The sequence below is a fragment of the Sapajus apella genome, unplaced genomic scaffold, assembly GCF_009761245.1.
Source record: "Sapajus apella isolate SASKATOON/1434 unplaced genomic scaffold, GSC_monkey_1.0 scaffold76, whole genome shotgun sequence".
In the NCBI taxonomy this organism is placed as follows: domain Eukaryota; kingdom Metazoa; phylum Chordata; class Mammalia; order Primates; family Cebidae; genus Sapajus; species Sapajus apella.
The window spans coordinates 1,941,263-1,958,270 of NW_022437016.1; the positions used below are offsets into that span (position 1 = coordinate 1,941,263).

Here is a 17,008-nt window from a genome sequence, read left to right on the forward strand (position 1 = left end):
TATGTATATCTTTCTCTTCCCAGTATTAAATTTAAGGAGTAAAACTGGCATTGCCTCTGGATGGGAAACAAATTTCAGGTCACAGGATGCCTCTTCCAACCTCAAAATATTTGCTTTGTATTCTGGGCAGAAGTTAGATTTGACCTTATCACAGTGCCAAAGGGGACCTTGGATGAAGTTAGCCTGCTTTTCTCAACATACAGATAAAGAACAGGAGATTTGGAGAGTAGAAGCATGTTCAATGCTGTATAAAAATCAAGGACAGAGCCTAGTTCAGATTCCTGGTGTCTCCATTTTCTAGTTTTCCCAAAGGAAACTCCCAACCCTGAGATGAAAAGTAATAAATACTAGATTGCCTACTTTGCAAATGAATAAAAGTCAGGTCACATAGACAGTAAATGGCAGAGAAGGGATTCAAATCCAACTCTGTCTGGCTCTTCACAATGCCACTCCTCTGCCTCCTCCACTTGGAAGACTCTCTTTCACCCAGAAGCTAAGTTAACAACCGCACAAAGTCTTGTACATTTAAGCACCAGTTGTGCTGAGCCAAGCTCTGTGGCTTTGGGCCGTGTAAGAGCCATTTAACAGGTGGAGGGAGGGGATTTATGCATTAATCATATTCTCCATCATAAAGAGTTTTTTCCTGTTTGTCTTGTTCAAAACCACAGCACAAAATATACTCAAGGGCTCCTTTCCAGCTTAGGCAGAAGGCATCATCTTTTCCCATGTATTTACTGGAATGTACCCAAGAAGACCCCAACTTCTCAAGGAGCTAATGCCCAGTGGTCCCCATGGCCAACCAGAGCATACCTTGGTCCAGAATCAGAGGACAAAAATACCCCACAAACCTCAGGCATGTCATACCTTCTCTCTGTTAGTCCCTAACTGTGCCATAAAATAGGCCTCAGGATTTTACTCAGAGCCTCTACTCCAGAGGTCAGGGGTTCTTATACAGAGGAACTTCCACTCTGCATTAGAATGAGCTATGATATCCATTGCCGACAGAGTATGAGTTTCAGCAATGTTTATAAAGTGAGAAAATACTCCTGAGATCCTTCCATTTGTAAAGTGCCCTTTGGGTTAGACAATGGCCTCTCCCATACAAAATATGAATCCTACACTAAAATGCCATGTTTCTATCACTTCAGGCACCAGCAAAGTTTTCAAGTACTACCTAGAAGAGGAGTTACCAAAGGAAACATGGAAAAAGAAAAGAGCCATTTTAAATAAACATTTTCATCGCTATCATAGATAACATTTGTCTGTTAGGTGATTTCACCCTGGACATTATACATTCATTATCACTTTTGATTCCCATGAAGTAGGGATTGTGAGATCACATTTTACAAATGTGCAAACTGAGGTATAAACCTACTATTCAGCAACACACAGTGAATGGGGATTGAGGAAGGATCCCAACCCAAGCCGGTGGAGCAAAGAATCTCTACTATCTGCTTCCATGTAAAGTGTCTTGTAGGAAACACAGAAAGAAACGGACCCAACTCATCTGTTTTTTGTTTGTGTGTCTGTTTTGAGGTAAGAAGAGAAAGTCTCAGAAAGATAAAGGAACTTGCCCGTATGTCTTGCTATGACTCAGTGTGAAGGCCCAGGCCCCTCAACTATAGATCAAGGTTCTTTAGTGTCTTGTATCCATGTGGCCTGTAGAGATGATAGAGAAATGGAAAAGTCACGGGAGGAGGGGTGATAAGAGTTTGAGGCAGAGCTGGAGAAACAAATTATAAATAAAATGAGAGTAGCCGCTTTTTCTTCCCATCAGCTTTGTTTTATGGCCATATTCCCCTCCTTCAGGATCATTTCCAGACCTGCAGTGGGCCTGTCCCACTCATTCCCACTGCAACCTGGCTCCCTTGGAAACGTCTAAAGCACTCCATCCCCTAGGCTGCCATGACATCTTAAACAGACCTTTCATTTGTGTTTGGGGAGGGAGAAAAGAAGCTGGAGACTTGGAGGAAGCTATCTATAGTCCTTCAGCTCTAACATTTCTTTGCAAGGATCACGAAGAGGAAAAGAGACTGGAAGTGAAAAGACAGTGCCATGCCTGTCTGTCTGTTCTAACCTCTACTGGCTTCCCCGCTGCTCTGGGGCTAAACTCCTCACCCCACGTTGTACGGCTCTGCCTGATTTCCCTTCAGCATTGTCCATGGAGTTTTCTCCCAGTCTTAGCTCCAGTCGCACTGGTTTTCATTCTCTTCCTCAAATGGGTCACATTTGTTCATTCTTCAGGTCTTTGCAGAAGTTGGGCATTCTATCAGAAATGTTTTCATTCACCTCCTCCTTTCTGAAACCCAGTCCCCCACATTCATTTCATGCACTTAGCCCCGAAAACCTCACTTTACATGTCACTTCCTCAAGAAAGCCTTCTGACTGTACAAGGCCCCTTGATAACACGCTTGCAACCCACCAGCCTCATACTCTGTACAGTCTTGACTCTTACTCATGTGATTGTTTCGTTAATATCTGTCTTCTCCATAACTCTGTAAACTCCATAAAGATAAAAGACCACATCCACTTGTCATACCATTCACTCTTCAGGGTATAATGCAGTCTTAGCATACAGTGGGGTCTCAGAGATACTTAATGAATGAATGATTAGCATTTCCTGCTCTACAGGTCTCCCGCAAGGAGAACAGTGACATCTAGTGACCACTTTCACACTCATGGGATTCTCTGATGACACACCACTAATTGGCCTCAAAAAGACTTCACTGGATTTCCAATAAATTGAATATTTCAATGATGCTGAGGGAACCTGGCATGGAATTCAGACGTAGGGGAACCCGGCTCCTATGCAAACAAGAAAGTCCCCACCAGCCTATCTACTGCTATGCATGTGCCAAGGACACATTGCAAAAGTCCTGTGGCTTGGCTTGTAGTGTGCCACATTGCAGATGAGTACAGTGTGGCCCAGAAAGCCCGTCACTGGGGCGAGTTCACAGAGCAATAAACAGGGAAGTTCATAGTCTCATTCATCAAGTTCTGGAAAGCCAGTCATAGACAGCTACATCCTCACTGATACATCACTCATTGAACCACTAGTTATTTTTATTTATTAATGTTTTGGAGACAGTGTTTCACTCTATTGCCCAGGCTGAAGTGCAGTGGTGCAATCACATCTCACTGCAGCCTTGACCTCCTCGTTGAGCGCTTGATGTGCTCAAGTGATCCTCCCACCTCAGCCTCCCAAGTGCCTGGGATGACAGGTGTGTACCAATATGCCAAGCTATTTTTTAATTCTCATTTTTTTGTAAAGAAATGGGGTTCTTCCTGTATTCCCCAGGCTGGTCTTGAATCCACTTGCTCAAGGTATCCTCCCACCTCAGCATCCCAAAGCGCTGGGATTATAGGCATGAACCACTAGCCCTGGTCCCATTCTTGTTATTTATTGTAATCTGCAACAGCCTCCTCATGGATCTCCTTGATTCTACTCTTACATTCTCACAGTCTATTCTGACCCTGCAGTTGCAAGTGTGGAGATATGCACATATGTATTTTATTGTTGGTTTTAGTATGGGGACCACTGATGCACAGAATTAGATTATTTGCAATGTTCAGTTTAGGACTGAAGCTCATTGTTGAGCCATGCATGGGTAGACTGTATTTATTTGTTCAGTTAGCTAGTTTTAATAATTTTTTAAACTTTAATGAACTCTCACAAATCTACCACCAAAAACACCAGCTAGGGGCCGGGCATGGTGGCTCATGTCTGTAATTCCAGCACTTTGGGAGGCTGAGGTGGGCGGATTGTTTGAGGTCAGGAGTTCGAGACCATCCTGGCCATCATGGTGAAACACCATCTCTACTAAAAATATACAAATTAGCCAGGTGTGGTGATAGGCACCTGTAATCCCAGCTACTCGGGAGGCTGAGGCAGGAGAATTGCTTGTACTCGGGAGGCAGAGGTTGCAGTGAGCCGAGATCACACCACTGCACTCTAGCCTAGGTAACAGAGTAAGCCTCAGTCACAAACAAACAAATATCAGCTAGGAACTTGATTACTTACATGAAGCATATGCTTCCTCATGCCATTACCTTACTTTTCCTGACTCAAGATTATCATCATCCTGACTCCTATGTTCACCACTTCCTTGCTTCCCTTTTTAAATCATATTATTGCACCTGTATTTATTCGTAAAAGGTAGTATATTTGAGGTATGGGTGTGCTTTAACTTAAAGAAGGAAGGAAAGGGTGTTGTGCTATGTAAAATCTTTGGAACTTACTTTCTTCAGTTAATAATATGTTCATTCATTTCATATTGACAGGTATCACTATGGCTCATTCATTTTGGTTATTGTAGCATAATCTATCAAAAATATATCCCATGCTTTATTTCACTGTTGTCTCATGGATGGGAATTTGGGGTTTTTACAGAGGCCTCCCTCTGCCACATGATCTAATCCCAACAGCCTTATGCTAATAATCATCCATCGCCATCATCTCTTGGCCTTCAGGATAGGGTCCATATTCCACAACTTGACTTACAATATCCTAAATGATCAGACCTCATTTTGTTTCTCCCTCAATCCTTGGTCTTAGTCATGGGGTGTTTTTTTCGGTCTTTGTAGAGCAGACCATGTTCTTTTCTTCCTTAGATCATCTACCTGACACTTTCCCCACCTCCTTACTCCCATGCCTTCTCTTTCTTCTAAGAAGCTCTGTATGACCACTCAATACCCCCCAGCACTTAGCCCAGAAAGATGCTGTGGGAGGGACACATGATCCATAGAGTTCTACTAAATTTAGTCAGTAGTCTACTAGTGGAGGCCCAGGGATGTCTGGGGGCTGCTACAGAGGAAAAAATGGGGATCAAATGAAAGATGCTTTATCCACCTTCCTCTGCCTCAGTGAAACAGTGGCATCACGATTCCTGATTTTATGAATTGAGGTTCCAGAAAGATTGCATTTGGAAAAAGTGTTCTATAAAGATAAGTTTGCAAAACAGTGAACCAATAATTCATATGGTCCCCTCGAGCCTTGACATTCTATAACTAAAAGTGAGAGAACCAAAGAGAAAAAGAGGAGCAATAATTTCACGGCTAAGCATATAAACTCTGGATAAATCACTTAACATCTTTGAGGTTTCCTTAGCTGTAAAATGGGTACGATATTAAGATGAACCATAAGAAATTGTCATTTTATAAGTTAAAAATGGCCAAATGTCAGCCATTTCATATGACTCAAACCAATATATATAAGTAAATCACAGATTTGGAGGGCAGAATCAATGAGATAATTCAAGTATTGTACTGAGGTAGGCACTCCTAGGTTTTCACCAAACCCATGTCTTCTCCTAGGCACACAGCTAAAATCCATTTCCCTGTCTTCATTTCAGGCAGGTATGGACAATGGCTGAGTTCCAATTAATGGAATGGGAGGTGAAATGACATTTGCCACTTTCAGGCTGGGTCTATTTAAACCTTTGATGTGCAACCCTCCCTGTTATTTCTTCTTCCATAGCAGCTGTGGAAGCATCAGGTTAACGCAGCACAAGGAGGCTGAATCCCTGCACTAATTCTTTCTTTTTTTTTTTTTTTTTTTTTTGAGATCAAGTTTCGCTTCTGTCACCCAGGCTGGAGTGCAATGGTGTGATCCTGACTCACTGCAACCTCTGCCTCCAATGTTCAAGCAATTCTCCTCCCTCAGCCTCCCAAGTAACTTGGATTACAGATGCCTGCCACCACACCTGACTAATTTTTGTATTTTTAGTAGAGACGGGTTTCACCATGTTGGCCAGGCTAGTATGGAACTCCTGACCTCAGGTAATCCACCTGCCTCAGCCTCCCAAAGTGTTGGGATTACAGGCATGAACCACCGTGTTCAGCCTGCTCTACCTCTCAAAAAGCCACTCATCAATCAAAAACATTTATTTGGGATGCTGCATAAACAAAATAAGTAACCTTGATTATATTAAGCCACTGACATTTGAGGGTTTATTGTTTATAGAAACCAGTATTGTCAAACTATGTAAGTACTTAGAATATGGTAAGGAATCAATAAATGCTAGTAATCACCATAATGAGATATGATGATGATCATGATGACAATCCCCATGGACAAAGGGTCCACAAGGGCAGGAGGTAGGAGGGTTGGTCAAGTTTGACTGAATGGCTGGGCCAGGGGACCTCACCTCCTTTGTGCCGTTGTCTTGGATGAGGGTATAAAGTGGCACCACACGGTTGATTTCCAGCAGCACTGGTGTGGGGCTCAGCTGCTCCTTGCCTGGCCGGCGGCAAAGGTGACAGGTAGATGGACAGCGCCCCTTCTCCTCACAGCGAATCTCCACACCTGAAATGAGCTGGTCATCTGACAGCATCTGGGCTGTCAGCAAACCTGAGAGGTAGGTGATGAAGGGCATGGACTTGAGCTCCTTCTTGCTGCCCAGCTCTGTGGTCTCTGGAGAGGCACAAAACAGGAAGAGGGAAAGGTAAATTCAGAACTGCTCAGAAGGCCAGACTCTTGGATTCACAAAGTACAGATGCTAAGAAGCTGGTATCCATTGAAGAGGTAAAAAGATGATAGAGTGATTTATTCATGATGTCTTGGAAAGATTGCTGGACTGAGGGTTCAAAGACCAGAATGGCATATTGTCCTACCACTTACACTAAGTATCCACTTGCTTTGTCTGGCCCTCATTTTCCCCATATTTAAAGTTGGGGTCAGGCACAGTAATCCTAGCATTTGGGATGCTAAGGTGGGTGGATCACCAAAGGTAGAGTTTGTGACCAGCTCAGCCAACATGGCAAAATCCCATCTCTACTAAAAATACAAAAACCTTAGCCAGGCATGGTGGTGCATACCTGTAATCTCAGCTACTTGGGAGGCTGAGGCAGGAGAATTACCTGAACCTGGGAGGGGGAGGTTGCAGTGAGGTGAGATCGCACCACTGCACTCCAGCCTGGGCAACAGAGCAAGGCTCCATCTCAAAATAAATAAATAATAAATACATAAATAAATAAAAGTTTACAGATTGGACTAGATTATTATTCAATAATTTTGCAAGATATAAATATTCAAAGATATTTTTTACCCAACCAAAAATTCCTTTCTGTCTACTGTCAACTTACACAAAGTATATCCTTTCTTTAAAATTTATAACCAGTCCTGTATTTTCCATGCAACCCAATATTACAAGGAAAACATAAGCCTTGGGTCAAGCCAACTTCACTTGAAATCTCAGTTCTGCTTGAAAATACCTCTGCAACCTTGGGAAAATCTCAATATCCAGGCAACTCCAGTGATACATTCTGAGAAATGGGGTTAATAATACCAATGAAATTGGTTATGAATAGCAAATGAGGTAGATGGAGGTAGGACCGTCTGGAAAAGACATTATTTCTTCTTTTTTGTGTGTGCTCACCTGTTTTCCCTTGTTCACACTTTTCCTGCCTCTTTCTTCATGTGCACATTGAGATCTGACTTATACCCATTTCATTCTGTGCCATCTGTCTTGATCTATAAACCAGTATTTTCCACCTCTATGCTTTTGCTCACTCTGTGCTGCTTTTCCCTTCTGCCTCTGCATCAGTGCTTCATTCCAGTGTCACTCTCTTCAGGAAGTCATTCTTCACTGCCCTAGCCCCTTTTCTGAATAAGTGTTTCTACTTATGATATCTTATTTAAGTTCATTTTCCCTTCCCATTTTCTGCTGACCTCTACAATAATACTATCAACTCTTGGAGACCAGAGGCCATGGCTCCCATTCCCAGCCACCTTTTGGTGCTGAACATGGTGCAAGGGATATATTTGATGCTCAAAGAGAGAGATTATAGAACTCTGAATGGCTAGAACTGTATTAATGATCTAGTCTAGAGACTCCAAAACTCTTCTGAGGAATCCTCGGTGCCCTAAGAAGCATCACAGCAATTGATTATATAGAAAAAGAGGGAAACTGAGCAGGCAGGGTTCTAAACTCTCATCTCAGTTTCTAACAGAGCAGTTTCACTTTTAGTGCTTTTATAGACTGGCCTTCTATACAAGATTTTGTAAAAATAAAGGGTTCTACGGCTATATCAAACCTTGAAGAAGCAAAGTGATTTGTACAACCCAGAAGGTTCCTTTTACATCAGACTATGTGAATGGTGTCCTCACAGATGTGCAGTGTATAATCTGAGTGGAAAAACATGATGATTTTATACTGAGAGCTTAATCCATCTGGCAGCTTCAACGAAGCCTGGTAATGTCAAGGCGAGCTCCTGCCTCAGTGGAAATAGGTGTCCTGGGCCCTGGTGTCAGAAAGAAAAAGGAGAGTTGTCTCTTGCTCTTGTTCTCGGCTTGTAGTGGCATGCAGCTGATCTGGAAATGGATTTGCCAATTAGAAATACAAATAAACGCAGGCTTCATTCATTACTCTCTGGGCCCTCAGGCCTGGGATCTGGCCTCCACCTTTTCTCTCTGGCTGTAAGCAAATGCTTATGAGCATCAGATCAAAGGCTCTGGAGGAGGAAGACAAGGAAAATTCCAGTTAACCAATCCTTCACAGGGATTACAGAAGGGTAGTTACTAAGACAAACAAAACAAGGGTGTAAAGAAGGCGTCCCAGCAGCTAGAGGCAGTCTTATATCCACAACTTTCAAAATAAGAAGATGATGATGACTATTTGTAAACTGGAGCGATATTTTTGAGGAAAGATGACTTCAAACTTGGGAGAGAATAGCCATTCGGGGAGAAGGTCAATAGAGTCAGAGCAATGAGGACACTAGGGACTCATTAGCCCACACTCTGGCCTAGGTCAACAAACTATGGCCCATGGGCCAAATCCAGTCCCCTTCCAGCTTGTGTAAATAAAGTTTTATTGGAACACAGCCACCCCCATTCATGTATTTATTGTGAATAGCCACAACAGCAGAATTGAGTAGTTACAACAAAGACTCTGTAATCACAAAGCCTAAAAATATTAACTATCTTAACCTTTACGGAAAAAGTTTGGCAACCCCTGCTCTTGATGTAGTTTATAGATGGGGAAACTGAGTTTCAAAGAAAGGATCCAATCACACAGGAAAATGGAAGTATGATGGATTAAGTAAAGTAAAAATTATGGAATCAAATGCACCATCAATACACTTAGGTTGTGAATCTCCAGGGAGAAAAAAATAGGGAGGGACATCTTTTCTTCATAAAATAAATTTCAAAAACTATTGAAAGAACACACTTTTATGCTGATCTAGTACAAATCTTTACATTTTATAGAAGAGAAAAGTGTGTCGCAAAGAAGGAAAATGACTTTTCAAGGTCACGCAGTGAGTTGGTGATCCTTTCAGCACACAACCCCAGTCTTCTAATAACCAGCTCATCATTTAAACTACTATCTCATGTTATCTCATATTTTAAAACACAGATGGTATCCTCCTCATAGCACATTGCTATATGCACATAATTTCATTGAGAGGAAACATAACTTGGTGCTAAGAGTAAAAATTCCCTTGATCAAACAAACATTCATAGTCATTGGGTTAAAGATATAACTATGAATTTAACAACACAATAATCTATAGAACTTTGCTAGTCTGCTTCTGTTCAATAAATCTTCGGCTTTTTAAATCTATCATCCCTATCAGTGCAGCTAAAAGCTCACAATCTTGACTGAAAACTGCACCACAGTAGCAGTATAGAATTTACAGCTGAATTTAAGGGTTAGTTTTGCCAAAGGAGGGCTATAACCTGGTGCAACCCCATTGAAGCCTATGACCAAAATAAGCAAAGGGATTTATTTCTAAGTCTCACACACTTGTATTAACAGGGATCCTTTTCTTAGAGATTGTGTCATGCCTAAGTTGTGATCTAGATGAGAGTTAAGATGAAACACCATTAGCCATTCCATTAACTATTCCTCTGTAGACATTACAATTGCAAAAGCTAATTGCTTCTGATTCAACCTTATCCTGTGGCTAAAGTCAGCTATTCAAAAGACAAACCTTATATTCCTCTCCTGCTTAAAACTCTTTCATTGCACTTCACTGCTCTTAGGTTAAAGAACCAAATCCTTAAGACAGCACACAGAAAATATGGGATCCAGACAACACGCTGCCTCTCCAGCTGGATCTCTTATTCTGTTCCTTCTAGTTCAGCTACAATGTCTAAATTCCTTGCATATACCCTCTCCCTTTCTCAATCCTGGCACATGCTTTCTCTCTGCACAGAATTATTTCCCCCACCCCATCCTCGTCCCTGCCTTTTCCAGGCTAACTTCCACTCACCCTTCAGGTCTTAGGTCTAGTGTCAGTTCCTCAGAAAAGCCTTCCCTGAAATCCTCATCCACTGATGTATACTAAGATTTTTATTTATTTATTTATTATTTTGATACAGGGTCTGACTCTGTCACTTGGGTTGAAGTCTAGTGGCACAATCTCAGCTCACTGCAATCTCTGCCTCCTGGGCTTAAGCAATCCTCCCACCGCAGCCTCCCAAGTACTGGGACCACAGACATTTGCCACCACGCCTGGCTAATGTTTTCTTGTTTTTTGTGTGTGTGTATTTTCAGTAGATACAGCATTTCACTACATTTCCCAGGCTGGTCTTGAATTCCTGAGCTCAAGCAATCTGCGCACCTCAGCCTCCCAAAGTGCTGGGATTACAGACATGAGCCACCGCACCAGACCTATTAAGGTTTCATATTACAGATCCTCATAGAATCCTGTTCTCTGTATCACCTATTAATGCCCCAAGATTGTAAACTACATAAAGGAAAAGAAAACATCAATTTTGTGATCTCATATCCATCTTACATAGTACCTGGAACACAGCAGGCTTTCAAAAGTATTATAAGTATTTGTTAAATATATAGTAAACATATATATCCCGTGCTGCCTTATCCAAGCAACAATGAACCTAAGAGCTGGAATTGGTAAATTACAAGGATGGTAACTAATAAATGATTATAGTCAATACACAACCTCTTCTCAAAGTAAAATTAGCGCTCTAATCAAAAGATCAACAGAAGAACAGCCGAGCACTTTTCCAGTTGCTCTGACACTCTCTACGTTTTCATGTATGCCCTTGCCATTAAGTGAATGGGAGAGTTAGGTTAAAATACGGTGTCTGTAACAGGCCAAGGAAAAAGAACATTTTTGAAGAGACTTATCCTCTGTTCACATTTCCCATCCCTCTGAACAATGCTTCCAAAATAGGATCATGTCTGGTTTCAAGCCCAATTCAGTTCCAATGACACTACAACCCATTCATTTGAGAACCTGCCAACTGAACTCTCTTTTTTCTCCTCCCAAATTCCTGCTGGGTATTATTTTGTTGCCACCAAAAAAAAAAAAAAAAAAAAAAAAAAAAGCCTCAGTTGAAGTGACAACTTCTTGTTGGGAGGGCAGCCAGGGCGTTTCGGCAGGAGGTGATGGCACCGCTTGCCCTCATCCAGAAAACAAAATAAAGCATCAGACTAAGGGCTTCTGGGAGAGCCAAAGCTGCACGGATGTTTGTTCAATATTCGGCAACGGTGCAGGGCGCTGCCTCCCTAGTCAGACAGGCTTGCTTTGGCAATAGGTTTGCACTTGAAGCATTTAAAAGCTCCACAGGGACCAGAGGGGCTCAAATTAGAAACATTAAGGGAGAGGGGAAAAGGGTGAGACTTTTATATCATAAAGAATGGCCTTTATTACAGCAGTGGCCTCCTAGGAATTACTGAAATTGGATCATTTCTTAGGCGGAGTTACTGTCTCCTGTTAGAGGAAAGCAATTGCTCTGAGCCCTGACTCAAGGACCCACACAAACATCTTTAAGAAAGGGAAAGTAGCCCACTGAAAGGCCATTAGCAAGGCCTGCACTTCTCTGTTGTGCAATATGAACTTCTCAGCCTAAGAGTCCAGCATCATTAGTGTGCCCTTTATAAATAGTAGTACTTTATTCAAAAAAAGTACCTTAAAAAAGTACTTTAAAAAATAATAAGAGTACTTTATTTAAAAAAAGGCAGCAAGAAAAGATTTCCTTTTTTTTGTAAAGTACTTAAGAAGTTTTTTTATTAAAAAAAATTTTTCTTGCTACCTTTTTAAATAAAGTACTATTAAGTACTTTATAAGTACTTAAAATATTTTCTCTTTTTAATAAAGCACTGTTATTTTTTTGGTTTACTTTAAAAGTAATAGTACCAACCTAAAACAGTTATTGTGATGATTAAGTAAGGGGCTTGGAACAAGTTAAGCATTCAATAAATACTATTTGTTATCATTGTTATTGCTGTAGTCATTATAATTAGATTGTTATTGTTGTAACAGGACATTAAAACTGAAATTGCTGTTGAGATACCACGGCATAATAGAAGTAAAATTCCAAAGTCATGCCCTTAGATGCAGAATTTACAAAGGAGATAAAATCTAACCAATTTTGTAACTCTAGAAGGCTCAGCCAGAACAAGGAAATAAAATGAAGTTAGGCTAGGCATGGTGGCTCACACCTGTAATCCCAACAGTTTGGAAGGCCGAGGCGGGTGAATTGGTTGAGCACAGGAGTTCAAATCCAGCCTGGCCAACATGGCAAAACCCCATCTCTACTAAAAACACAAAAATTAGCTGGGCGTGGCGGTACACATCTGTAATCTCAACTATTTGGGAAGTTGAGGCCCAAGATTCACTTGAACCCAGGAGGTGGAGGTTACAGTGAGCTGAGATTCCGCCACTGCATTCCAGCCTGGGTAACAGTGAGACCCTGTTTCAAAAAAAAAAAAAAAAAAAAGGAAAAAAAGAGGTCAGAAAGTAGCAAGAAAATATATATTTTTTTTGAGATGGAGTCTTGCTCTGTCGCCCAGGCCGGAGTGCGGTGGTGCATCTTGGAGCACTGCAATCTCTACCTCTCGGGTTCAAGCAATTCTGCTTCAGTCTCCCAAGTAGCTGAGACTTCAGGCCCACGCCACTATGCCTGGCTACTTTTTTTATTTGCAAAAAAGATTTAAGGAAGTTTTTTTTTTTTTTTTTTTTTTTTTTTTGCAAAGAACTATTACCATGTTTGGAGCCTTCAGCACCCTACGTAGCTCAAGTGGAACATGCTATCTTCTAACTCCAAGTTTTGTGAGAGGAACTCTCAGGAGTGCCATTTAGAGAACTTGGATGTATTCTCAGCCACTGGCAAGAAAATGGACTAGGGTCTGTTTTCACCTGAAAAATCTGTAGTGGCCTATACCAACAGAACAGAAGGGGCTGCATGGGAATTAGCCCAAACCCCCAGAAATTGCCCAGTGAAATATGCTTGTGGTTCCTCTGAACTGCATAAAGGTCACATAGAAAAAATAACTAGCCTGGAACTGTTTTAAGCCCTCCCCAAGAGGAATCTAACAGTGATGGGTCCCCCACAGTGAATCTCCATGAGGTAGGAAGCCAGAAAAACAGTAGGTGGAAAGGGATCACTGAAGCGAGCCAAAGAGTAATGGCACTGTTCCACATCTTGTAAGTCCCAAGCAATGGGGATTGCTGAAAAGCCCGTGGACAAGCCCCCAAGAGAAAGGGCCAGCTTTATAAAGACGCCAGGACCAGAGACTGCAAAGACAGGTAAAATACTTCTAGAGCAAGTATGACCTTCTTAATTCCTAATCCTTTCCACTGCCCTCTTTTTCTTGCTTGTACTGTGAAGGAAGAGGAAGAAGGGGTGCAAAGTAAAGAAAGAGCATGAAGGCCAAACATATTCCACTTCTTAATGCGCCTATTAGGAAAGACATAGAGATTTTATTCGTCAAATTAAAAGATTTGATTAAAATATTGGACTGGACATCCTAATTCCTGATTTGAAAGTATGTTAGCAATGTAAAATGTTGATAGTGCTGCCTATTCCATAAGTGATAATAGATTAGATGTGGCCTGCTAAGATTTTCATCTAGAGGTAGAGGAAAATTATCCCAGTAACATATCACAAAGAGTGTGGGAATCAACACATATGTATCTGCTTTTGAGCATACATGTTTTCACAGACTATATTTTGGCTATTCTCAACTTGTACTGTGAACTGAGCCGTTTATATAATCATTATAGTACATGTCACATTTGTATTATTTGATTTAATATGATAGTTACATGAACATATTTCTCTCCAAATATACCATAAGCTTTATGAGAACAAGGACCATGACGAGTTTTAATGAGTATTTGCATTCTCAGCACAGAATTCAACGTTTGATATCATGTAGACAGTCTACAGGTAAATATCTGAACAAATGAATAAATGAATGCATAAATCTGACTCCTGTTCCACTAGTGAAACGCTTATCAGACTTCGGACCAACTACTCCAATTTATCACCACAACCTCAAAGACAATTAGTTGGTCTTTGCTTTTTTTTTTTAATTAACGTAGACTTGTTAGATTAGAAAGGTCAAGTAATGTGTCCAAAGTCACACAGCTAGTAACCCATCTAGCTACTTCTACCCAGTTTTACTGCTCTTCCACTGTCCATATTTCCTCTCTGAAAAATTTTCAGCACCAGTTTTCACTCCTACAGAATGAGTCATATCTGTTCCAAATATCTGTATCTTCCCATTACCTCCCATCCCCCAGGCAATGCCCCCAACCTCTCCCACCCATTTCCATGGGCTAGTAGGGTTTCCTGGGTAGAAAGCACTGTAAAGGTCACCTGATCAGATATCCCATCTAATTTTTCATTCGCCACCAAATCATCCTCCAATTTATTCTTGGACATTTCTAAAGATGTGGAAATCAGTACCTTTCTAGGCCTCAATTCCAAAAGGCTCTGTTAAACTTAGACTAACATCTTATCCAGGAACCACACTTCTCATCCTAAGTATCAGACCCAAACCCAGAGTTACGTACTTTATGCTATTGAATGCCTTATCTATGGTATTCATGCCTGATCTCTAGTTGGGGAGTGGGATCATAGTAAAATTAAACAATTAACTAACTAGGTAGATGAAATTCCTGTCCCAGGAACTGTGAGGCATTCTTCACAGTTAAATATGTGAAGAAGTATAAAATGATAAAGTATACGTGTATGAGTATGTGTATGTTGTGGTGTATGTGCTGTGTTCACATTGCATGCACACACACACACATTTACACACACATTTGGAGAATGGAAAGAGAAGCAACTGTGGAGATTCCAGAAGTAAGAATTATAAAAAAAGAAGACAGAATTATAAAACTGACAAACCCTAGGACACTGATCTCCTAATCTAACTGAACTTGGAAACTCTTCCCTTAAATGCATAAGTACAATTACAGAGGGTCAGCTATAGCACAGTGGTTTGCTTGAGTTTAAATTCCATCTCTTTCATTTTCTAGCTGGGTGACCTTGGAACAAGACCTTAACCTAAGGCTCCATCCATTTCCTCATTTGTAAAATGCTAATAATTTTAGTGCCTAAATATTGGATTATTTGGAGGACAAATGAGAAACTTAATTAAAAATATCCAACACTAGGGAGTCAAGAGAATCATCAGAGGTCATTTGCTCTAGCCCTTGGCATTCATGCTAGCATTATTCAATTTTTGTGCATGTCTAAATGAATCTTCACTTGAAACCTGCCTGATGCTTTAACTGTCAAAAATTTCCCTTTAAATTACCTGCCTTCTACCTATGAGAAGACAGTAGACCAGGGTAGAATTGAATGCTCAAGTCCAAAGCTGTTGAGTCAGGCTACCTGAGTTCACCTCTCCAACCTTAGTTTCTTCATTTGTAAAATGGGGATACTAATTCCTCATTGAACTGTTCTAGGAATAAAACAAGAGATGTTGTGCTAGCCCATTTTCACCTATGATCTCTTACAGTTCTCCATCATCCTTCAAAGTAGGGATAGTTGTGCCCTTTTACAAATGAGAGAACTGAGGCACAGTGTGATAACGTATAACTTGTAAGAGGATACCTGTCTTTAAGTGAAAGCAGTTAAATTTCTGATGCAGGTCATACTCTCTGTGGGAGAGGGACCCCTGGACACTGCCCAATAGCCTAGTAGTTGGCCAGAGTCTTGGCCAGAAATCAGTTGGTATTGTAGGGTAACATTTACTTCTTCCTCTTGAAACAAGGCAGGTTGTGGCCAGTAATAGGAGGCTGAAAAAAAGGCCATATGTGATCTCCTGCTGCCCTCTAGTGCCCACTTAAGATGATTGCTCTGGGGAAACCTCTCTTCTGATCCTTCCATGCCAAAGAACGATCATTCTGTGAAAAGCAACTTGCACTGAGGGAAGCAAGAGAAACAGTAAAAGTTAACTATGACACAAGGAAGCTTAGTGCAATGCAATGACTAAAGGGATTCTGAAAGAGCATTGGCTGAGAAAGCCTATTCAGTGCCAGGTTTACAGCTAGGCACAAGGGGTAAAAATATGAGTAACAATTTGTTTCAATCCTCGTGGTACTCAAGTTTAGAGATCTGATGGGGCATATCTGCTGGGAAGGAAAAAACAGAGATGAAGAAGGAGAGCCTAAAGATATGGCAGAGAGAAAAGATAATTGATGGAGCAGGATCTTAAAGGAGACAAGAAGAGAAAAATTCCCAGGTGGTAATGGAAAGGATGTGGTCTGAATTTCATATAGATCTGGATGTGAAATTCAGTTTGGTCAAAACTAGGCATGCCACCAGAGCCTCTATGTATAGTTACACAAGTTGAGCTCTGTAAAAAGGTGACAAGGCAAAAGGGTGAGTGGGGACTAAATCCAGTCTCGGCTCCACTTGCCATGCCTGTGCTCATGAGATTGAATCCAAGTAGAGGAGCTTATTTTCCTAATTCATATAAAAGGTGACTTACAGGCTAGCCACAGCCCAGAATGTGATCACAGACAAGCTTCTTCCTTGTAGTAGTCTCTGCTTTTAATGTATAAAATAGGCTAATATCACTGACAATATAAAGTTATAAAGCTGTTGAAACTTAATGGGCTGGGCGCAGTGGCTCACGCCTGTAATCCCAGCACTGTGGGAGGCTGAGGTGGGCGGATCACCTGAGGTCAGCAGTTCAATACTAACCTGGCCAATGTGGTGAAACCCTGTCTCCCCTAAAAATACAAAAATTAGCTGGGTGTGGTGGCGGGTGTCTGCAATCCCAGCTACTTGGGAGGC

General features: G+C 41.2%; 1 protein-coding gene across 4 annotated transcripts in view; it reads right to left on the reverse strand.

The window, feature by feature from the left end:
* ASTN2 (astrotactin 2) overlaps positions 1 to 17,008 on the reverse strand; it is a 948,324-nt gene that overhangs the window by 195,306 nt on the left and 736,010 nt on the right. For all 4 annotated transcript variants that reach the window (XM_032251601.1, XM_032251600.1, XM_032251599.1 and 1 more), the window contains one exon: positions 6,147 to 6,412. In XM_032251601.1, coding sequence (XP_032107492.1) covers positions 6,147 to 6,412 — 266 coding nt within the window. The remainder of the gene's footprint in view (positions 1 to 6,146; positions 6,413 to 17,008) is intronic.